The 23,457-nt window shown below is 44.9% G+C and overlaps 1 protein-coding gene across 1 annotated transcript; it reads left to right on the top strand.

The window, feature by feature from the left end:
- Nucleotides 1-1,163: 1,163 nt before the first annotated feature.
- Cd3e (CD3e molecule) lies at nt 1,164-11,876 on the top strand. The gene is made up of 9 exons (XM_029481790.1): nt 1,164-1,213; nt 1,330-1,431; nt 3,563-3,580; nt 5,262-5,276; nt 8,287-8,304; nt 8,724-8,939; nt 9,941-10,108; nt 10,605-10,651; nt 11,488-11,876. Exons 2-9 carry the CDS (start codon nt 1,383-1,385, stop codon nt 11,542-11,544), a joined length of 588 nt encoding a protein of 195 aa, XP_029337650.1. The 5' UTR covers nt 1,164-1,213; nt 1,330-1,382; the 3' UTR covers nt 11,545-11,876.
- The last annotated feature ends 11,581 nt before the right edge of the window (nt 11,877-23,457 follow it).

Genomic DNA, 23,457 nt, shown 5'->3' with positions numbered 1-23,457 from the left:
ACAGCCCACGCAGGCATGACCTTATAGTAGCTGTGGCAGCCAGCCTTGGATCCACACGCAACTGGGCTTATCAACAGTCAATCATGCATTGGGGCGGGACTTCTGGGGCCCTGAGCCTTTCTACTGAACTATAGGTTATAGATGGATTCAGAAAGAAAGGCAGCCGTTTTCTTCAGTCCTGTACCCACTGAGGAGCTCTTCAGGCTCCAGTAGTTAGTTCCAAATCCACTGTCACACAGCTAACCCTCGTTAAACCCAGTAGATATATCAAGAAGCGGAGCCAGAGAGATTCCTCAACAGATAAAGTTGTTTGTGGTTAAAAACCTAAAGACCTGAATTGAAACCTGGGACTCACACGTTAGAGAGAATCCCTCAAGTTACCCTCTGACTTCCACACATGCTGTGGCAAGTCTATGCCCACACATATACACATATAATAAATAGGTAAATAAACAACGTAAAACTTTTTAATAGAAGAAGAACGTAGGAAGACTTGTCGAGAAAGGGAGATTAATCATCAGAAAGTGTGTTACACTTGTATGAAATTATCAAAGAGCAAAGTCAATAAACGTTTTTTACAAAGAAAACGATGGTTGCTTATAACTCAGGAAGTACTTCTGCTAGATTTTAAATAATAATGCTAAAAGCTACCCTAGTGGGTGCTTGAGTAAAGCCCCTAGCATAGCGGCAGGACAAAGACAGGAAGGAGCTGTGTGGCTCTCTCATTGTCCAGCAACTGCCCAGCATGTGCAATCAAAGGCCAGGACGGCTACATGCTAAGATTCTGTCTCAAAGAAAGAAAGAAAAGAAAAGCAAGCCCCTCGAAGATTATTAATGAGACGGCTCCACTCCATCCTGCTGCTCAGACCCAAGGGCACCCTAACAGAAGGCAGATACTGAGTGCTTCAACGTCTTCCTGCCTCCACTGGAGGGGTTATGCATAAGGAAGGCGCCCTCAGTGTGGAGGTGCTTTGCACAGGGCACAGGTAGGTGTTTTTCACAGCACTCTCGGGGGCTTTCTAGAGCCCCCCTTGTTCATCCTTATGGGAAGGCTGTGAGGCCCGGATTTCCTCAGTTAACCAAGGCGGAGGCCTCTGCCTCAAACATTTCCAAGTGACGTGGAGCAGGCGGGCCCTGAGTCCCCTCTACACTTCCTGTGTGGGGTTCAGACACCTGCCTCCCCTGCCTGCTTCTGGTGCCTTCTTCAGAAATGGTAAGTCTCTCCTTCTGAAGTGCCCCCCACTCTCCTTCATCCTACTATGGCAACCAATGATCCAGGGTCTTTGCATGCAGCCAGTGTGTTGAAAACCTCATCTGTTTCTTTTTCAGAAGTAATGAGCTGGCTGCGTCCGCCATCTTAGTAGAGAGAGCATTCTGAGAGGATGCGGTGGAACGCTTTCTGGGGCATCTTGGGCTTCAGCCTCCTAGCAGGTGAGTAGGGGAATGAAAGGGCGGTGCTTTCCCAGGCCATTGCAAGGTTCACCGTCTTGCCCAGTGCAGCTGGTGCCTCAGTGACTAGAAGATTCAAGGAACTGTTGGTGATACCGTTAGGAAGGGGGGACAAGGGCTGGGGACAGGAAAGAAATGTGACCCAGGTGCAGGGAGACAGTTCAGGAGACAAGCAAAGGAAATCAGTTGGGTTGATCTCATCAACTGAGAGAAGAGGTCTGTCTGTCGTGGAAAATGAGCCCATCTGTCTGTAAACGTAGCAATGCTAAGAACTAACACAAGGAATAAGCAGAGATAGTGCCTCTCTTGGTTTGGGGGAGACGGGAGGGTTAGACTCAGGCTCATCCCAGCTTAGTATCTTTGAGACACTTTGTAATTTCCAGTCTTTTGGAAGTGACCAAGAGATTCCAACTAGTTCATCCTTTTGGGGAAGTAAAGTGGGATAGAATTGGTAAATAATTGAGATCACATAAACAACATGCATGCGCGCGCACACACACACACACACACACACACACACACACACACACACACGGCCTTTTGCTAAGTGCATGTGCTGCATGAAGAAACAAGGGTTAATCAGTTTGATTCTTGCTTCTTCCATGGAAGAAAAGTGGTACAGCTCCTGTCTTACGGATGAAGTTGTCATGCACGACTGAATAATTGTTCATTGTTAAACAGCAATTCTAGCAGTTGATCTGGGAAGCCAGAGATGTCCGTCGACAGGGTCTGTGCTCAGGAGGGCTGCATGCACTTTGTGAGGCAAATGGCTCATGAGAGTTTTATGTCAAAGACCTAGAAAATTGCCACAGCCTGGCTCCTCTCTCAGAACCACAGCCGTGTGCCTCCACTTCCTGCTTCACCTTGGGTTTCTCAAACTTGACTGTGCACACACCTTCACTGAGGGTCCTGAGAGAGTTGGCTGGCTGCTTGTGAGACAGAGGTTCATAAGACAGTCTAAGTTGACTGGTCTTAAACGCTGTGCCCTTCTGCCTTAGCCCCGTGAATGCTGGGATTCTAAGCTTGGGCCAGCACCTCCTTCAACATCCTGTATTTCTAACAAGCTTTGGGTTTATTTATATGGGACTGGTCCAAGGAACACACTTTGAGTCTCAAGGGGCAGACTATGACTCCTGCAAGAAGCAGTCATTAATTGTACTACCCCTTAAATTAAATAAATAAGTAAACAAATAATGAAAACATAACTTAAAAGAGAAAAGAGGAGAGGCTATGGGATAGTTGAGTGGCTGAAGTGCCTCCCATCAAGGTCGACAACAACCTGCATTCCCTCCCCAGGCCCTACACGTGAAAGGAGAGAAGCAGTTCCTACAGGTTGCCCTCTGACCTCCCAATCCCGTAGCACACATGCACACACACGCACACACTAAGTAAATGTAAACAAACATAATAAAGGGAAAGATAAAGACGGGGGAGGGAGGTAAGGAGAATGTTGAAGACTCAAGCACCGTAGATATGTGCTTTGTCTGCTCTGGGGATGCAGAACATCTCACCCTGCACTGAGACTGTTCATAAGCAAAACGCTCGCTGGGGCAGTGCAGGGGAACTGGCCACTGTGACAGAGCCAAGTCAGTGTTGATGAGGGGACCCAGGATAGTCCGATGCACAGGCTCTAGTTGCTGAGTCGTCAGGCTTTCAAATATCCCCACCTCTGTCTCAAGCAGAAAACAAGTGGAAATTTTGAGCTCAGCAAAGACAGAATGAGAAAGAATCCTAACACCTGCACCCACCAAGGGCTTGTTTTCTGTCTGAAGTCAGAGAGCAGTTTTGAAAATGGAGGGGCAGCTGCAAAGCTCTGTGGCTCTGTCTTGAGATGAGCCTCGGCTTTCTTGACCTCTGTTTGTTAAACACCGTGCATTCACATCGAATGCTAGAAGTTTCCTCGTCCCACTTCCTCCTGAATTGCCTGGGATCCTCTGCTTGATGCCCTGTAGGAAATGTCCTTTCCTGTGGTATAGAAATGACTGTTATGTGACAATGGGTGAAAAGGACTTGAGATACCAGTTCTGATCAGACAGGAGCACAGTTCTTTTTGTTTGGAATTTCAGGCATTCACAGCACGTACTAACTCATGTCTCTTCTGTTTGTTTTCCAGTTGGCACTTGCCAGGACGGTAAGATATGATTTCTTTCTTTGCTATGAAAGTTATGCCAGGACTCTGGACTTAGCCGACACACTAAATAACAGTGATCCAGTCTATAACTGATGGACAGCAGTGATCCCATGCAATTACAGTGGAGCTGGAAAGCTCCCATCACCTGGTATTTCACTGTATCTGTTTTGTGTGCGCATACACAGACACCATTTGTGTTGTGAGCGTCTGAGCATCTAATTACATGCTGCAGAGCTTTGTGGGCTGGACATAAATAACACTTTACACTGTATAGTCTAGGTGAATAGTGGATACAACAGTGGACACTCTATAGTCTAGGTGAACAGTGGGCACAACACGCTACACCATATGATTGAGTGAACAGTGGCCTCTGCCATGTAGGTTTGTGTACATGTGTGCCGTGGTGTTTATTCAATGACCAAATCACTTAAGAACACCTTTCTCAGAACTGACCGTATTTGGAGAACAGTCTGGTCAAGGCTTCCCTTAGACATTCCACGGGCAGCAGTGAAAGATTTTTTTCCCTCCTTTCTATTATAGATGTACCCCAGGTTAGAGAACCAAGAGAACCAGAAAATAATGTGTATGAACAATTTAAAGTTGTTTAAAAGTTTAAAGTAGAGCTGGGAAGGTGACTCAGTTGGTAAAATGTTTGCCTGGCAAGAATCAGGCACAATCCAAGCACTGGGAAGGCAGAGACAGGAGGATCCCTGGGGCTTCCAAGCAGCCAGTATAGCCTAGTCTTCAAGGTCCAGGTTCAGTGAGACACCTTGTCTCAAAAGCAGTAAGATGGAGAGCTATTGCAGAAGACACCTAATGTCTACCTCTACACGCGCACTCTCTCTCTCTCTCTCTCTCTCTCTCTCTCTCTCTCTCTCTCTCNCTCTCTCTCTCTCTCTCTCTCTCTCTCTCTCACACACACACACACACACACACACACACACACACACACACACACGCATGCACTCACAGGAATGCTAACATACACATATAAACAAAAAGTTAAAAGCATCAGACACGGTGGCTCATGCCTTTAATCCCAGCACTTAGGAGGCAAAGGCAGGCAGATCTCTGTGAGTTCAAGGCCAGTCTGGTCTACAAAGTGAGTCCAGGACAACCAGGGCTTGTTACACAGAAAAATCGAGTCTCAAAAAAAAAAAAAGTAATTATCAGTGGTTTTCATTCTTCTGCTTTTCCTGTTTGATATGAGGTTGGTAGAGGATGTGAGATTGGCCAGAATGCATGCATAGGGTGACCCTGGTTAAGCTTTGGAATGGCATCTGGGTGCACACTCATAATCACGTGCTCGAGTGGTCTGAATGTGGGTGTCTACCTGTGTACTAGCCCAAACTTTACTTTCTCAGGTAGGGAAATAGAGTCAAGGCCATCCCAAACCTGGAAGCCTCTCTGTCCAGTCATCACCTCCAAACAGAGAAGCAACATTGTGTTCAAAAGCAGCAACTGTGACAGGCTCCTTCCCCTTCACTGTATACCTGGTGCATAGCCAACAGATATAGAATAAAGATGTAAGGCTCCGAACAGTTTGTCATATGCAGTCAGAGGAACTTCAAGATCCACTGTGCTCTTAAGATTGAGGGGAGGGTCCTAACTCATGGAAGTAGGGTGGGTCTTAGTCACTGATAAGAATATTACTAACGGCTTCGTACTGCTTCCCTTTCAGATACCGAGGACATTGGTAAGAAGATTTGCTCTATACGGCCCCTCTCGGATGTAGAATAAACTAATGAGAAGGACCACCACAATGGGAACCACAGCTAAGAGAGGGAGACTGGGATGGTCTGTCTGAGATGTTTCTGATTGTGTTGCTAGTGTCCATGTCTGCTTGTGTGCTTCCCTGAGCATACTGTTAGGGAAAGGCACATAGACTTGTTTTTGTATGAACCATAAGTTCCTTGAAAGCCAAGACAGCATTTCATTTGCCTGACCTTGGTTCCTGGCCCACGGTGCGATGCTCTATGAAGTATTTGAGTGAGTAAATGAACAGAATATTAACATTTTGCTCCTTCTTTGTCCTCAAGAAGCCAACTGTCTTGTAAGAGACACTGGTATTTGATGCTGCAGTGTACTGCACACAATGAGTAGGTGCGGAAGGAAAAATGAAATATGAAAAGAATGGCAAACTCTGCAAAGCGTAACTGAGGCAGGCAGCAAGGGGCAGGTGGTTCTTGAACTCGGTTTTAAAGGTTTCAATTATACTTTAGGGCAGAAGGATGCTTGAGGCAGAGGAGATAAATCCTCCTCCCCTGAGGCTCGACTGCCAAGTTTGAATCCTGACTCAGTTTCCTATTTGTTGAGTGATAATAGATAGCTTACTTATATCTGTGCTGTTCGATCATTGTGTGGAAATGCAAACACCCTACAGCCTTGTTGTGAAGGCTTAATGATTCATCCAAGACTCTCACACAGTACCATAGAAGTCAGTAGATGGCATTTGGCAGTTCTATAGAAGTTTGCTGATTATAGGGAATAGACATGGGGGTGGGGGTATGTGGAGAGATGGCTCAACGGTTAAGACCCCTTGCTACTTTTTCAGAGAACCAAAGGTCAGTTCTCAGTACCCATTTCCATCCTCTTCTGGACTCTAGGAGCACCCACACATCTCTGTGCATACAAACAAGCAAACATACACATAAAATTTCTTTTAAATCTCTTTTTAAAAAGGGATTAAATGGGTGTGGTGGTACATGAACTTTAATCTCAGCACTCTGGAGGCAGAGGCAGCTAGAACTCTGAGCCGGAGGCCAGCCTAGTCTACATAGTAAGTTCCAGGTCAACCAAAGCTACATAGTGAAGCCTCTCTCTCAGGGAGAGAGGGGGTGTGAAGAGATGTATATCTTAGAAGCTGAGCACAGTCAGACCTCGTTAGTATTTGAATAGAAGAATGAGTGTTAAAATTTTGTTGAGCATATATGTTCTAACTATTGCCCTAAATAAGGGAGGAGAGGCTTAGAAATGACAGTCCAATCAATGAGGGGTAAAGAGTTTATAAGAAGCTCAATTTCTTAACCATTGTGAAATGCCATGGATGTTTGTAAAGGGGGATGTGTACAAACTTCACGAACACATCTGTTTCTATGCATGGGTATCCTGTTTTTGTATGAGCATGTGTAAACACTCTGGCATTGAACTTGGACCAATAGGGCCGTAAGCTCTTTTTTTTTTTTTTTTAAACATGCTTTCAAACTAACCTCCTAAACATAATATCACTTTATCTTATTTATGATTTTTGATTCACATAAGCTTTCTAGGAAACATCAATGGTAAAAATTAAGTCAAAGTAACCCTCTATTTTCATTGTACCCAGCTCCCAGCTGGCAGCTGGTAGAGCAGGATCTGTATGTACAAAGGCCCAGCCGAGTGGCTGCTGAATGGCTGAGTGTGAGCCCAGCACTGGTCTCCATGGTAGCAGGATCCCAGGGAGAAAGAGAGGCAAGAAAGCAGCACTTTTCATGAGCATCTGCTACATGAATCCATGTTCGACTTCAGGGTCCATTCGATTCTCTCAGATATCTCTGAGGCAGTCATTTGACCTCCATTCCCCTGATGAGGAAGAAGCTGGGAGCCATGGTATGCACCTGTAATCCCAGCACTCAAGAGACCAAGGCAGGAAGGTGGCATGTGAGGCCAAACCAGGTGACATAGCAAGACTCCTTCTTAATAAAGACTTTTTAAAAGAAACGAACAAACCGAGGCTCAGAGAGGTTCGGTGACTTGTTCTTCACACGGCCTAGTCTCTGTCTCTTTGTGTCTGAGCCACCCACCTCCATTTTCTCCCTTCCAGCTCAGATCCTGTCATAACAGGGCTCTGGTATATCCCAGTAGTGTCCAAGATCCAGCCATAACTCCTGGAAGGACCACCAGCCCACCTCAAAAACAACGCCTGCTATTGCCCACAGCCCTGGTTCCTCCTACCAACCAAAAAAGAGAATCCATTATACTCAGAGACAATGCAATGTCAGGTCATTCTTTACAGAAAGAGCCATCCTCTTAAACTGTGCACTTAAAAAGTGTCTTGGGTCATTCAGAGTCAATGTAGACATATATTGGACATATATCGAATAAGACATTTGATCTTGGTTACAAGCAGCTTCAAGCACTTTAAAGGAAAAAAACCAGAGGCTGGGGATGTGGCTCAGACAGCAGAACACTTGCCTGGCCTGCACAAAGCCCTGGGTTCGGTCCTCAGCACCACATGAACTGGGCATAATGGTGTGTACCTAGAACCCCAGAACTCAGGAGTTAGAGGCAGCGGGGTCAGAAGTTGAAGACTGCTCTCAGCTTCATAGCAAATTTGAGACTAGCCTTGACTCCATGAGACCTTGTCTCAAAACAAAAAGAAAAAAAATTATGAAAAATCTATAGACCTGAGAGTCAGTGATTCAAATTCACAGAAGACCCTGTGACAGCTGTGGAAAATGGTTCTGGCTGAAGCAGGGGAAACGTCCTCGAGTTTTCTGTCTGATGACTCTAGTTTCCGTAGTTCTGCCTTATGGGCACATGCTCCTGTATGTTGAATTTGAAGTATGTGGATTATACAAAAGCATATCTCCGGAGGCTGAATCCAGACGTCACCTCGGGGGCTTATGGTTCTTGATGGGTTGTTATCTATTCTGTCTAGAAGACGTTTACCTCAAATTGAAGTGTAAACCATTGTTCTTTTCTTACTGTTTCTTTTTCATTTGCAGATGATGGGGCATCGGCACGTGAGTTTACAATGTTTTATTTACACCCTGTCAGAAGATAGAAACCAATGGGTCTTGGGGAGAAAACAGATTGAGAGAGATCAGCCCCAAGAGCTGAGAAGTTCCTGTTATACTCTCATCATCTATTTTAGAAAGATTTCAAATAAGGAAGGACTCTTGTGGGGTTTTTCTTTACTTTCACCCTCCCTTCCCAAGTCCCTGTCTACTGCTTATATGCTAAAGCCAACTTCCAGAATGTTCTCTGTCCCTCCTCTTTTCACACATTCCCTCTCCCACCTTCTCCAGTCAGTCGGGACCACTCTCTACCAAGCAAATCTCGACACCCTGTATCTAGTTGCCTCTCACAGCACTAATTTGACATTTGTGAAATTTCCCTAGAGTTTCCCCTTCAATCCCCTTCCCTTTTCTTCTTTTCCCAGAATATAAAGTCTCCATCTCAGGAACCAGTGTAGAGTTGACATGCCCTCTAAACAGTGACGAGAACTTAAAATGGGAAAAAAATGACCAAGTACTGCCTCAGCAGCATGATAAGCACCTGCTGCTCCAGGATTTCTCGGAAGTCGAGGACAGTGGCTACTACGTCTGCTACACATCAGCCTCAAGGAAAAACACGTACTTGTACCTGAAAGCCAGAGGTAACTCGGGCTCCTCCCAAATCAGCCTTCTCAAGAACCCTATCATCTCTCAGCTCCTCCTGCACTCCACCCCAGGTTCTCCGGGGCCACACATTCAGTATTTTCTGAAAAATAGACGGCATGGTGTGGCCTGGAGTTGTCTAGGTAATTCCATTGGTACCAGTGTAAAACAGTAACTTCCCACAGATGAAGACTTGGGACACCTGCCTTGTAACGTACCCAGAATCAAGGCTTACTACTATCATGAGTTGATGGGGTCGCTTATTCAGAGACCCATTTTATTACAAGGACATCCAGAGAGACTCAGGGCCACTACCTACAAGTCCCAAACGCTGGCATCACAATAGACAATAGGAGCTCCATCTGTCGGGTACTGTATTTGTCTTTGGGTTGAGGTTTTGCTTTGGTGTTTGGTGTTTGTTTGTTGGATTAGGTTTTTTCTTTTGTAATAGTCCTGGTTATCCTGAAACTCACTCTATAGACCAGGCTGGCCTCAAACTCTCAGAGATCTGCCTCCAGAGTGCTGGGATTAAAGGCATGTACCACCACCTCCAGCCTAAGTACTGTATTTGTAATCCCTACACATGCCTCAGCTACTCAAGGGCCTGGGGAACACTAGGCAAGCCTTATACCTCTGAGCTCCACCCCGAAGGACCATACGATGGGATCCTTTCCTGCCATCCCCACATCAGTCATATAGGTTTAGCCCATTTTTATTCCCACTTTGTTGATATGAAAGCAGAGGCTTTGTGGCCTAAAAAATCCCCACAACTAATGAGTAATAGAGCTGAGACACCAGAGGCAATAATCATAATCACCCATATTGCTTCTTACTATCCTCCTCATTGGACACCACTGCAGGGAAGACTCTGGTGCTGGCTAGCATGCAGGTGTCTAAGGAAGACTTGTCTTCATTTGTTTCTTCCTCTTCTCCCACATCCTGGTATTTATTATCCTTTTTTGGGTCATTTCTCTCCCTCCCCCACCCCTGTGTCCTGCAGTGTGTGAGTACTGTGTGGAGGTGGACCTGACAGCAGTAACCATAATCATCATTGTTGACATCTGTATCACTCTGGGCTTGCTGATGGTCATTTATTACTGGAGCAAGAATAAGAAGGCCAAGGCCAAGCCTGTGACCCGAGGAACCGGTGCTGGTAGCAGGCCCAGAGGTAAAACCATCGAACTGGGTCAGGAGACATCTAGCCTGGACCAGGATGGGCACCAAGTCTACAGCAGATTCCAAATAGCTTCTTAAGCACATTCTAGATCCCTATCAAAGGTCCCCCATTCAAAATCATTCCTCTCCTCCCACCCTGAAAACCTCTGAAGACCAACCCTGACCAACCAAGCCAGCGGGCTTCCTCCAACGCCTGGAGTGCTCAGTAGTAAACAGATTCAGTCCCCAAGCTCAGGATTTTAGCTGGTACCTCCTCCTCTCCCTTCCCCTTGCAGAGATAATGGAAGAGTCACACGTGATGAGAAAGTGTGGGAGGCCTTAGGGATTGGGTGAAGGAAAGAGAAGGAAGAGTGGCTGGGTGGGAAAGGGGATTAGCAGAAAGAAAAGAAAGGATTGCCCTCCCTTGGGTTGGATCTCCTAGCAGCCATCTTTCCTGCAAGACTGGCATTCAGCATGGATACAGCACTTTCCCCCTCTGTCCTCTGCAGGGCAAAACAAGGAGCGGCCACCACCTGTTCCCAACCCAGACTATGAGGTAACCGGATATGGTGGGTGGCACGTTGGAGGGGGCTCCTCCTAGAGAAACCAGCAGGGACTGTCCATCTTATCTGCCAGACACTTCAAGCTGCTCTCTCAGGGCTCTCAGGACAGGCTCCCCATGTGCCTGCCTTCTCTGCCTTCTTCATGTTATAACGGGACTATCTCAAAGGCTGTTTGGCTCCCACAAGCATGTAGAGGAAAGGAGACATGCTTCTTTCTCTTACTTGCTGGGCTGAGATTCAGCCATGGAGGATACCACATTTGCAAATGTTAACCAGATAGATAGGAAAAGGATGGTGTCCCACTAGCATGCCCCAGGACAGTCAGACAGTTGTTAGGACGGCGCTGTGCTGGATTAATAATAGCCCCTAGTTTCCCTCCATCATGGCACACACAAGCACATGCACACAGCCAGGCACCACAGCCCCTCTCCACCAGGCTGCCATTTGGTTTGGCAGTTGAAGAGTTACTGCCTGGCACCAGGGTTTCCCTTGGTGTGGCTGTGCACCAGCAGTCCTTGAAGATTTTTTATCACATTGAATGAACCGTACAAAATTTAGAGCACCAGGAACGAGGTATTTAAAGATCACAGTAACTCCAGTGACCCTTAACAAAAGTCAGTGTTTGCAGCCTCCATGGCTGAGTTAGGGAAGCTGAGGCTGCCAGAAGGAAGAGACTGGCTTAAGTGTGCCAAGTTACAACTGGGCTCCTCCTGACTCCAAGCCCAGAGGTCTCACCTTGCGCTGCAGCCAACCAAAGCTCCAATGCCTATTCTCCCTTCATATCTCCTTCCTCCCACCGTCCTAACCACGCTTCCTGTTCCACCCTCAGCCCATCCGCAAAGGCCAGCGGGACCTGTATTCTGGCCTGAATCAGAGAGCAGTCTGACAGATTGGAGAGACATCGCCTTCTGTGGACCCAGATCCAGCCCTCTGAGCACCCTGCTACTCCTTGTTCTCTGGACAGACTGCAGACTCCACAGCTTGCTCTTCAGCCTCCCCGTGAACACATGTCCTAGAACCTTGCTCTCCTGCCTCCTCTGCTAGTAGCCAGTACTGGGACATTGCTGACTCAACAGCCTTTGAAAGATCATGGCTGCTCAGATTGTCTGCCAGCCACCTTGTGGGGATACTTTTTTCAGCTGCCCTGCTGCCATTCCCTGCCACCTCCCCGCTGCCTCACCAGTGTCCTCTCTGCCTTCAGTCCCTTTCCTCTCCTAACTGGCCTTTCCTACAGCTTTTTGTTTTTTTCTTTTTCCTTCTTTTTAGGTTTTCTTTTCTTTTCTTTTTTTATTCCTTTTTATTTAAGGAATTTTATTCTTTTTTTTTTTTTTTTTTTTACTTCCCGGCTCATCATCCTCCGACTGTTACACACCCCATACCTCCTCCCCGCCCCCCTGTCTCTACGAGGATGTCCCCCACCCCCATCCCCCACCTGCTTTCTGATTTTTGGGTTGTTTTTTTTTTTAACTCTGTGTTTTACACTCTTCTCTGGGATGGATTCTGTAATCATTGGCACAGGTCCTGCCCCATTTATAGATCCTGGCCCAGCCCCTGCCACAGGTGCCTCTCCAGATTTCCCCTTAGATCCTTGGATGGTCATCTCCATCTCCATGAATACACCAGCCCCCTCTCTGTAATGCAAAAGGCAATAAAGTGTATTGGCTAGGAAAGTTATGTCTCTTTTCTTCTGGAAGGTCCTTCAAAGCAGCCTGTGTCCTAAGGCAGTTCAGACCCTGCCCAGGCACTCAATGCAGTGTTTCCTGTTAGAGGAGGTGGACACTAGCAATCCTTCCACATGTATCGCAACATCAAAGGTGCAGAGAGTGATGGATGGGTCCCTGTGGAGTGCTTGGTCCTTAAGATGATTGAGACACACAGGGCACCTGAACGGCAGGTGGAGATACAAGAAGAGACGGGACGGTGAGGAAGGAATTGGGGCTGAGAAGCTGGTTTCCATCAGCTGCCAGGAAGTGCTGCTGAACAGAGCTAGGGAAGACGAGAAAAGCCGTGCGTGCGTGCGTGCGTGCGTGCGTGCGTGCGTGCGTGCGTGCGTGTATGCATGCATGTGGTTCCCTCCTGCCCTGGAGGCAGCTTCCTGAAGCCCCAAGTAGTAGTGGTTATACAACAGGATGTGGGCTGTGCTGGGAGTGAGGATGAGAGAGGTGTGGTGGTAGCCAGGGACCAGACACTGGAGGCTATCGATGAGAGAATGTGGTCCTTGGTCTCCCACACACTCTGCTTGCAGGAGAGAGGAATCCAGAGCCCAAGCAAGCCATCGGATCTCTTCTCCACCTTTCTGACCTCAGACACATTCCTGCTGACTTAAGGGCTATTTGTTATGTGACTTTAGCTTCTGTGCCTAGCAGCGGTCCACACACTGTCCATACTCTCTGCCTTGGACTTGTAACTACAGTTCCTGCTAGTTGGTCTCCACTAAACTGTCACCTTTTCCTCTCTAGGCATCGATGCTTATGTTAAAATGAGTCTTGATGATTTTGCCTATCACCAAACACTAATAAGCAGGTGGCAGATTTTGTCCTGCATATATTTGATGTGTCCAGTCAAGGACATTCATAGCTCAACATGATAAAAAGCATTAACATTTGGTGTTTACTGAGCATTTACCATGCTTCAGAAGTTGTTATAGCCCTATATGTGCTGTCTCATTTAATCCTTATAGAGACTCCACAAATATATGTTGTCATCTTCTATATAGTGGGCTCAGAGAAGTAGCATCATTTATCCATGTGAAGTGAAATGCAGGGCTACAATTAGCAGCTAGAGATGTCTAATTCTGGGGCACCTTTTTTTTTTTTTTTTGATACAGAGTCTCACTATGTAGCTCTGGCTGTCCTAGAACTATGTATGTATGAACTAAGCATGTAGACTAGAAACTATGTAGACCAGACTTGTCCTCAAACTCACAGAGATCCTCCTGCCTGTGCCTCTGCTTCCTGAGTGCCAGGAGTAAAAGTGTGCACTAGTAATGCTCTGCTTCTAACTCCAGCACTCTGGCACCTACCCACTATGACCGTGACCATGGCAATGTTCTTCCTCCTACCATATGCCTCTGGAAAAATGGAGGAGAGATGGAGCAGAAATCTAGAGTCTGTTTTCTATATGGGTCGGAGGCAGGATAAGATAGGATGAAGGCAGATGCTGAGTCAAGGAAAGTGGGGGTCATGCAAAGCACAGCTCTTACTCCAAATAGAATAGCGGTTAGTTTATTCTGGAGCCAGCAAGATGGCTTAGCAGGTGACAGTGCTTACCACCAAGCCTGAAGACCCGAGTTTGATTCCCAGAACCTACATGGTAGAAGAAAACCAACTCTTATAAATTATCCTCTGACTGCTAACCCCACCAAGCTAGAAGAGCACTACCATAATTTTTGAGCCAAATTTGAAGCAAGCTTTTTACTGGCCAAGATCCATACGCACTATCTATCCCCAGAGCTCCGGCCCTTTATAAGGCAGGGGCTATAAAGGCAAAGCCCATAAGACTACCAACTTCTTTCCACCTTCATCTAGTCAGGGACAAGCATACACCCTGACACACTTTCTGCCTGTGAACCTGCTGGCAATGGGTGACCAAGCACATCCTGTGCAGCTGGGGCAACCCAGCTTGTTTATAGAAGCAAAAACTCACGGCTTGTTATCTTCCATGATCAACAGCCCCCAGCATTCCAGGAAGTTGGCTGTCCTTGAGCAAGTGGGGCTTACAGGTTAGAGGCATTTTGTTTAATAGTTAGATCTCTTAAGCACAGTAATTTATACTTAAACATAATGTTAGCCATCATATTTCCTTCTTGAGTTGTGTATCCTGAGTCAAATCCTTGACTCTAAAGTAGGTAGCGGCTCAAATTAAGATCTAATAACCATCAGCTAAATGGCACCCAGACGGCAATTTACATATCTAGTTAGGATATTAATGATGCAAGGTTATTAGTAACTAGCAGAAACAGAAGGGCAAAGGCCTTGTGATGGCTGACAGCAGAACTACGACCTAGGTGGAGCCCAAAAATGAGAATGGGAGCCAGTCATTTGTCTCATCTTGGGGCCTGTTTTTCTGTAGGTTTGGGTTTGCTTTGTTTTGTTTTGTTTTGGAGGGGTTGTTTGTTTTTTTAGTAGATTCAGACTATCTCTTATGATTTCCTGAGTGGTTTGCAGAGAAGCAACAATTTTTTTAAAGCCAAGCAATAACCTCATTTTACATAGAGCAGGTCGAGTGTCCTATCATGTTCTATCATATTTCAGCTAATAAGTCTACTTGTTAATAGATCTGGGTCTATTTGGCTTTAGCAAGTATCTATCCTCATATGCCAATAGGCTCTATAGGTGCCTTTTGTCCTATATACCGTGGAGTTTCCTTTTAACCTAACCTTCCAGCCTTTTGTAGAGGGTAAAGGGTAATGTACTCTCTTCTCTAACTACTTCCTGTTGAAATTAGGACATCACTGCCAGGGCTCAGGAAGGCTGGAATGCTAGTCAAAGGCCAGGAGGGGATTCAGCAGAAGCATCGGGTTAGCTGGCCCACCTGAAGAGACAGGGAGCAACCACATCTGCGGGACTGTTTTGTCCATGTCAGCTCTCAACAAGTCCAGGGCTCTTAGTCACTTGGAACAGGTTGTGTAGTCCACTGCTGATTCCTGGATGGTGTTTGTCAGCCAAGTGGAAATTCAGCTGGGACAGATATAGACCACGGACAGAAGTTTACCAGTGTTTGTAATTTGTGCTAAAAATCCATGTTGTAGAAAGGGCAGCTGGCAGGTGTCTGCAAAACACCTGGAGTGGACTCATGCCTTTGAATCATAGAGAAAGCTTTCACTTAAAAAGCTTGAACGTTCTTTTCTCTGTCCAGGAGGTCTAGGTATAGAGATTGGACAGAGATAGTTTTAGCCTGATGCGAACGAAGTACCTCTAAATCTACACTTAGAAGACAACCAAAGGAATTTAAAATCTTGAGCTCGTGACTGATAATGGCGGTCAGTGCGTTTGCAGCTTATCAGAAGTCCACTGATCAATGTTAAAACTCTGAACGTTCGGAACCTCAGCATGATGACAACATAGCAAGAAGGGAAGGCACCTGAAACATTTCTCGTTCTTCGTACCCCTTGAGTCACTTCCTCGGACCTGCAGAACTTATTTAAGCTCGAAACCTTTTTACTTCTTCCTAATCGTTTCCCATGACAACGAGAAGTGGGTTACTGAGAGGAGCCCTTGAAAACCAAAGCATCTAAAATAAAGAAACAGTAAAAAGTTACATCGGAAACCTGTTTATCCTCTAACACGAAGCCTTAGCAAGGCAAACCTGGCTGCCTTTCTCAGCAGAAGGGCCTAGGAACTCTAGAAAGTGCAAGGCCTGGTGTTTACAGATGGAACAAACAAGGCAGCTGCAGCCTTGGGGAGAAGCTGGGTGCCTCCTGCTGCCACACTGACAAAGCCAGTCAGTCCTCAACACCATCAGAGATCAGAGAAAGATAAATTATAACAAGAAGTAGGAACCAAATGGCCTCTCTAACAATTAAAATGATAAAGACTTACTTGGACAATCACCCTACTAGGCTCCCGTGGTCTCAATAGCTTCGTTGGGCATCTGAGATTATAGGTCTTTGACTAGCACATCAAATGGCATTATGTTTTCAGCTGCTACACAGGACAGCATAGGCCTTCAGCGATCAAAGTCAGGAGGTCTGAGAGCTATTCCTGTGGATGAGGATTTGGGGGAAATTGGCCTGCCTTGACCTAGGCAGAGTAGAGCAGTCAACCCAACAGCGTCCACACTTTGTGCAGGGCTTTGGCATCAGGCAAGGTGTGGGGCAGTTTTTCCAAGTGTTTAGCATCACCACAACTCAGGTCTGTGCTCCATTCATCTCCTTTGGAGATCTTAGGGTTGCTTCTAAGAAGAGGCATTTCTGTCTGTCACAGAAAGGATTTTCTATGAAATATTTAAATGCCATACTCAACAGATCTCTAAAGAAGACCAGGATCTATTAAGTATACATGATTTTAAACAAACTTTATTTGTTTTCAGTTATTTGCTCTAGGCTTAATCTAGAAAACACACACAAGAAGCTAAATAAAAGTTATTCCTGTAATAAACTTCATTAGTACTTAGCATGGCTACAAGTATAGTTCTGAACATATTAAAGAATTTAATCGTTTATAAGGTGACTATTAACATGCATGTCTTAATAATCTTTAGCAGTTTATGATACCTTAGTAGCTTTTACAAGATTAGGATTATAAGGCTTTATTCCTGTTAGGTTTAGCCTTAAAAATAACAGTTTCTGAATCTAAGGGGTTTTTTGGTATCAAAATAAAACTTTAAATGATAAAAACAGCCCATAGGGGCACTGGTCCTTTCATAGCACACCATTACAGAATATCACAGCTTCTTGTAAGACTCAGCCTATCAAAATATCTAAAGCTTAACAAAGTTAGCAAAAACAAGATTTTCTTAAAGCAGCCTCTGTCAGCCTGGATAGACCTGCGGTAAGAAGAGACAGTCTGTGGGCTCTATGCCAGACTGCTTAGTCACTGTCTTGCTTTATCATAGGTAGGAATATCCAAGTTTCTAATGTTTAGTGTTTAGTGCTAATAGCTGTGGGCCTAACTCTTTAGCCTTTTGTTTATTTTGTTAAGATTACATATTAATAAAAGACATGATAACGTAACGCGTTTTATAAACAGTGCCAAGCCTCAGCTGCTCTCCATGACCTCGCCATGCCTTTTAAACCATTACCACCTGGATGACTTGTGTGTTGCAAAGTTTGGCTGCCAGCAGGAGGTACGTTATTGTATACAGAATACATGGAGGCACAGCTCTAATACCTTATCAAACAAGCATTGTTTTTTAATCCTATCTCTTAGAAACCTTGTTTTTAATAACTTTGTTTTCAGGATAAAACTTATCATATAAAAACCCATCCTAACCCAAAAATATCTTGAAGACCAGTTGTTCCCTCCTTGATTGGGTTATGCCATGTGGTCACCTTGGTCAAGATGATGGTGAAGTCACATGTCACTCACCCTTGCCAATCTTAACAAAATTATGGCTGCCAGCCATGTGGCAGCCTCCATCCCAATGGGGGACAGCAGTTAAGATGGCAGCAAGCCACATGTTGCTTATATTCCAAGATAACATCCTGCAACATGGTTCCTTTATGATTAGCTATGTATACATTTTTAACTGCCAACTTCTTGTATTATGAATTTTAATTAACTTTTTTGTTACAAAATTTACAGACTTTTAACCATACCCAATAAACTTACAAATCTTGAGGGCTGTCCTGCTTTGTTCTCTTTCCCCTGTCACAAAATCATGTGGCTTACCTGACATAGGACAGAGAGGAGATTTATAACCATGCTTGGGTCTGAAGAAGGGAAAACCACAACCCAACTCTAGAGCCAGCTTTTCAATAAAATAAGACAATATGAAACAAGTTCAATATTACTCACACCCAAAGATATTTGAATCCCTACTGTGGTGATTTGAATATGCTCAGGCCCATGGGAAGTGTCACTGTTAGGAGGTGTGGCTTTGTTAGAGTGGGTGTGGCCTTGATGGAGAAAGTGCCTGACTGTTGGGGGGTGGGCTTTAATGTCCTATGCTCAAGCTCCACCTGGGACAGAAGACAGACCCTCTTCCTGGTTGCCTGCAGAAGACAGTCTCCTGTTATTTACTGCCTTTGGACCAAGATGTACAACTCTAGGCTCTTCCAGCACCATGTCTGCCTGGATGCTGCTATGCTTCACACGATGGTGATAATGGACTTGAAGCTCTGAAACTGTAAACCAGAGCCCCAGTGAAATGTTTTCTTTTATAAGAGTTACCTTGGTCATAGTGTCTCTTCACAGTAATAAAACCCTAACTAAGACACCCTCTAAACTGAATCCAGTGACCAGAAGGTTCCGAGATTTAAAGAAAAAAAAATCTGAGCACTGTCCATGGAAGCAGCCATGGTAAACAGCAGCAGAGGTTGGCATCTGGAGGTGACAGGGACAACAAAAACAAAACCAATAAACACAGAACACAGAAGGTACAAGAGACAGAGACAGTAAAAATAAAACCAAAAACACAGAAACAGAAAGCTCACACACTCAATGGAGACAAGTCAGAAACAAAACATGTGCTGGCTGCCATCATTCATACATTCAATTAAACCTGGTCCATTTCCATCTTGATTCCCATGCTTGCAACAAAACTTCTGCAAAGACAAGACACAAAACCAGACCAAGAAACTCAGGTTGGCAGGTGCAACATCTCAGTTTTTTGCCTTGGATGGGAGAATATTTGGGTCCTACAGAATGCCTCCTAATCCCAGATGGGATCCCAACAGAACCAGATGTCGCAGAAAATTTGTTTTCAGGGGAGGCCTCCATAGATGCTTGCTGGCTTTCTCCACATGGTAGTTCACTCTAATAGTCCAGGAAACTGAAAGTACACTTCGGAGCCTTGGAACTTATCAAAGTGGGCACCTCCTGAGGTGGCCCATCATCCCCAGAGTCCCAGAGTAAGAGGCAGGCTTTAGAATTTGGATGAGTGGTCTGATCTTGCTGGGGCCTCCTGAAAACATTAATCCTATCAAGTGAGAATAAGACCACTACCACAAAATCTGAGCCAAATATGAAGCAAGCTTTATTAAATACTTAATAAAGCCAGGTTGATGGATAGTGGTCAGGTCCATACCCAGTATTCTCAGACTATGGCCCCAAGTTACATTAGTCAGGGGCTTATAAAAGCAAAATCCACACAAGGCTACATCCTTCCTACCTTTGTCCAATCAGGAGCAAGCATACATCCTGACATAATTGCTACCTATAGTTTTGCCATCTACATGTGATTAAGCATCTCCTGTGCAGTTGGGGTAACCATCTTGTTTACCAAAGCAAAATTTCATGGCTTATTATCTTACATGAACAACAAGCCCCAACATTTCAGGAAGTTATCTGTCCTTGAACAATTGGGACTTACAGGTTAGCACAGTAATTTAAATTTAAAACATAACATTAGCCTTCACATGACCCCCACATGTGCACTATGAAGTGTGTGATCGTGTGCCCATGTACACACACTTTTAAAATATGAAAAAAAGGGGGAACAGGATCTGGAAAGATAAGGTCAGGAGATACAAGTACTCGCTGCTCTGTCAGAGTATTTGAATCCTATTCCAGCATCCATGTGAGGCACCCATAACTGCCTGTAACTCGCTCCATAGAATCTGAAACCCTCTTCTGCCTCCTTGGGTACCTATACACATGCAACTCACACACACAAAGATACAAGTAAAAAATAAACCTTTTGACAGATGGTGGTGGTGCACACATTCAGGAGGCAGAAGCAGGTGGACCGCTGAGTTCAAGACCATCCTAGTCTACACAGTGAATTCCAGGATAGCCAGGGATATAGAAGGAAACTCTGTCTCAAAAAACAGATACTTGATGGCTCACAGCCATCCTTAATGAGATCTGATGTCCTCTTCTGGGGTGTCTGAAGACAGCTACAGTGAGCGAGTGGGAAGAAAAAGTGTCTGAAGGCAGCTGCAGTGTACATAATGTATTATAAATATAATAAATAAGTAAATATATAATAAGTAATATAATAAATACATCTTTTTAAAAAAACAAAAATAATAAAATGAAATAATAAGTCTTTTTTTAATGGAAAAAATAGAGAATTAACTCTCCCGAGTTAAATATGAATGCCACACCCTTGAACGTTGATCTGGGTTGCCCTGTTCCCCTAAGGAAACTGTGTGCAGGGAGGTGTGCTCACGTGTGCCATTAAGTCCAGAGCAGGACATCAAGTGTCCCCCTCTCTCATCTACCAGCTAATTGCCTTAAGACACTCTGGGGATCCACCTGTCTCTGCTGTAGCCATTCTCAGCTTTTCAAATGGGTGCTGGGGATATCAACTCAGGCTCTCATGCTTGCACACAAAGTACTGTTAACCACCAAGCCGCTGGCCGTCATTATTATCCCTTTGTAGTCATAAAACAAACCCCTAAATGCATGCATTCACCAAATGCATTGGTGGGAACAGCAGGTCGGCAAATTACAACAAAGAATCTCCAGATCTCAGATCCACTCTGATGACTTGCTTAGCGATGGGATTGGCGGAAGCATCTGGACCATGGATGGCCCAAGATAACGGTGGCTCTAGTTCTGCAACATTCCAGCTCTCCCCAACCACAGAGCTCTAATCAGTCTTCAGATTCTTCCACACAGATGCAGCTTCTTCAAGGAATGTGTTCATTCACAAAGATAGCAGGCTGTAGATTCGAAGGTTTTAGGAGAGCATGCGAGTCTATAGATCTGAAGAGGAGCCTCTCTCATCTTCAGCTGAAGACTAAGCATCAGCTTGAAAGGATAGGGAGAAAGCTTTGCAGCCATCGGGGCTGGAAATAGCTGCTCCAACTCCATAATACAAGGCACTGGAAAGAGCTGAAGGTTACAATGCAGAAGAGGCAACCACTCACTTAGAAACCTCTTTGGCAAAGGCACTAATCCCATTTGGAAGGGTTCTGTCCTCAGGATCTAGCCTCTCACAGTGGATCTGCCTGCTAATACCATCAACATATGTATTAGGAGAAGGCAAAGATAAAATAAAGCTGGGTGTGGCAGTACATTCCAGTAATCTCAGTACTTGGGAGGGAGGGGAAGGAAGATAGCCAAGAGTTCAAGACCAGCTTAGACCTTGTAGCAAGTTCCAAACCATCCAGGGCTATATAATGAAAGCTTGTCTCAAAAATAAATAGATAGATAATGAGAGAGGCAAAAATGATGCAAGTCCATGACAGTACGACAACTTGAAGGTCAATACATTTCACAGCCTAGATTAAACTAATACATTCCTTGAATAACATGATAAAGAAAATATTTCAGGGCTTCTAACATTTTCTTTTCTACTCAAGACACATGCCTTTTTGCCTAGGTAAATTTTACACAACCCTACATATAAAGGTATACAAATCAACTATTTACCAATGATAAATCATTACATTTCTATTTTAAACAATCTTGGGGACCAGCAGGATGGCTCAGCTTATGAAGATGTACACTGCCAATTCTGAAGATAGAGTCCCCCAAAACCCACATGGTGGAAGGAAAGAATCAACTCCTGCAAGCTGTCCTCTGACCTCCACATGTGTGTGTGGCACCTGCAAATATTTTTTTTAATTACAAAAATTAAAACAACTATTTGGTGTGGGTGTGTGTGTATGTGTGTATGTGTATCTCTGTGTGTGTATCTCTGTGTGTGTATGTGTGTGTGTATCTTTGTGTGTGTGTGTATCTATGTGTGTGTGTGTGTGTGTGTGTATGTATGTATGTATGTATGTTACCATTTATTACAGGTAAAAGATGAGGGGCTGGAGACCTGGGTCAGTGATTAACAGCACTTACTGCTCTTACACAGGAACTGAGTTTGGTTCCCAGCACCCTCTTCAAGAAATTCACAATCACCTATAACTCCAGCTCTGGAGCAATCTGACATCTTCTCCTGGCCTCTGATGGCATTGCATTCACATGCACAAACACACACACATACATAATTTAAAATAAAGATAAATCTTTATGTTTAGCATGGAAGATGAATATGCTTATTTACTTCTGAATAAAGAACTAAGTCTTGGCTAAATATTTTATTCAAAGGGCATATAGCATCATCAGTGTTTTTAAGAGTTGATTGATATTTTTGGCTTTTAGGGCTGAAAATATACTCGGTTGGTAGAGTGCTTGCCTAGTATACATGAGGTTTGATCCACACCATTGCACAAGCCAGGAATGGTGGTACGTGCTTGTAATCCTAACACTGTGAAAGTAACAACTCTCAGTCATTCTTAGCTACATGATATGTTTGAGGCTACCTGGGCTACACAAAACTCAATCTCCAATTTTTTTTATTTTATTATTGTCAATTCTGAGAACACTAATCTATATAAATATGTACTACAAAATAGCAATGTTTAGGGTCATTTCAAAATGACCCATTTGTTGGAACTTCTGTCCTGATCTCAAGCAAAAATCCATTTAATGTTTCTCTTTGAAACTCAACCAACAGCTCAAAGCAATTTGAAAATCAAGCATTCTAACACAGCACCAGGGTGTACTAATTTGATACTTACATGCCGAGGGAGGATGGGAAAATATTAGAAGTCTTTGTTTCCATACGAAACCACTGTGTTTCCACACCAACAGGAAACTGTACAATAAGAACAGTGCAGTTCATAGCACAGCACACAAGCCTCAAGCCTGAGCCGAGGCGGTTCTGAGCTGCCTCAGGCGGTTCTGAGCTGCCTCAGGCGGTTCTGAGCTGCCTCAGGCGGTTCTGAGCTGCCTCAGGCGGTTCTGAGCTNGCGGTTCTGAGCTGCCTCAGGCGGTTCTGAGCTGCCTCAGGCGGTTCTGAGCTGCCTCAGGCGGTTCTGAGCTGCCTCAGGCGGTTCTGAGCTGCTGCTGTGTGGTCTGGCCGTGGACAAGCACCTAGAGCAAGCACTGTTGGAGACTAAAGCTGAATGAATTCCCACCGTGCGAGTCAGGCAACACTGCCAGAAACACCTGGAATTCATCATGTTCATTATTTTTAATTAATTTGAGGATGAGCGCAGGCAAGATGGCTCAGTGGGTAAGGGTGCTTGCCACACAAGCCTCATGACCTTAGTACAACCCCCAGAACCCAAGAAGAGAGAAGAAAATCCTTGACAGCTCTGTCTCTGTCTGTCTGTCTCTCTGTCTCTCTCTGTCTCTCTGTCTCTCTCTCTCTCTGTCTCTCTCTCTCTCTCTCTCTCTCTCTCTCTCTCTCA

Source organism: Mus caroli, chromosome 9 (genome assembly GCF_900094665.2).
Source record: "Mus caroli chromosome 9, CAROLI_EIJ_v1.1, whole genome shotgun sequence".
Lineage (NCBI taxonomy): Eukaryota > Metazoa > Chordata > Mammalia > Rodentia > Muridae > Mus > Mus caroli.
Note: the sequence above shows the minus strand (reverse complement) of the source record. Positions and strands in the feature narration are given on the sequence as shown.

Coding starts and splice junctions, on each gene's coding strand:
- Cd3e (XM_029481790.1), top strand. CDS start 1,383: ATGCGGTGGAACGCTTTCTGGGGCATCTTGGGCTTCAGCCTCCTAGCA. Junction 10,109..10,604: donor TGCTGGTAGCAGGCCCAGAG/GTAAAACCATCG, acceptor TGTCCTCTGCAG/GGCAAAACAAGGAGCGGCCA. Junction 10,652..11,487: donor TTCCCAACCCAGACTATGAG/GTAACCGGATAT, acceptor TTCCACCCTCAG/CCCATCCGCAAAGGCCAGCG.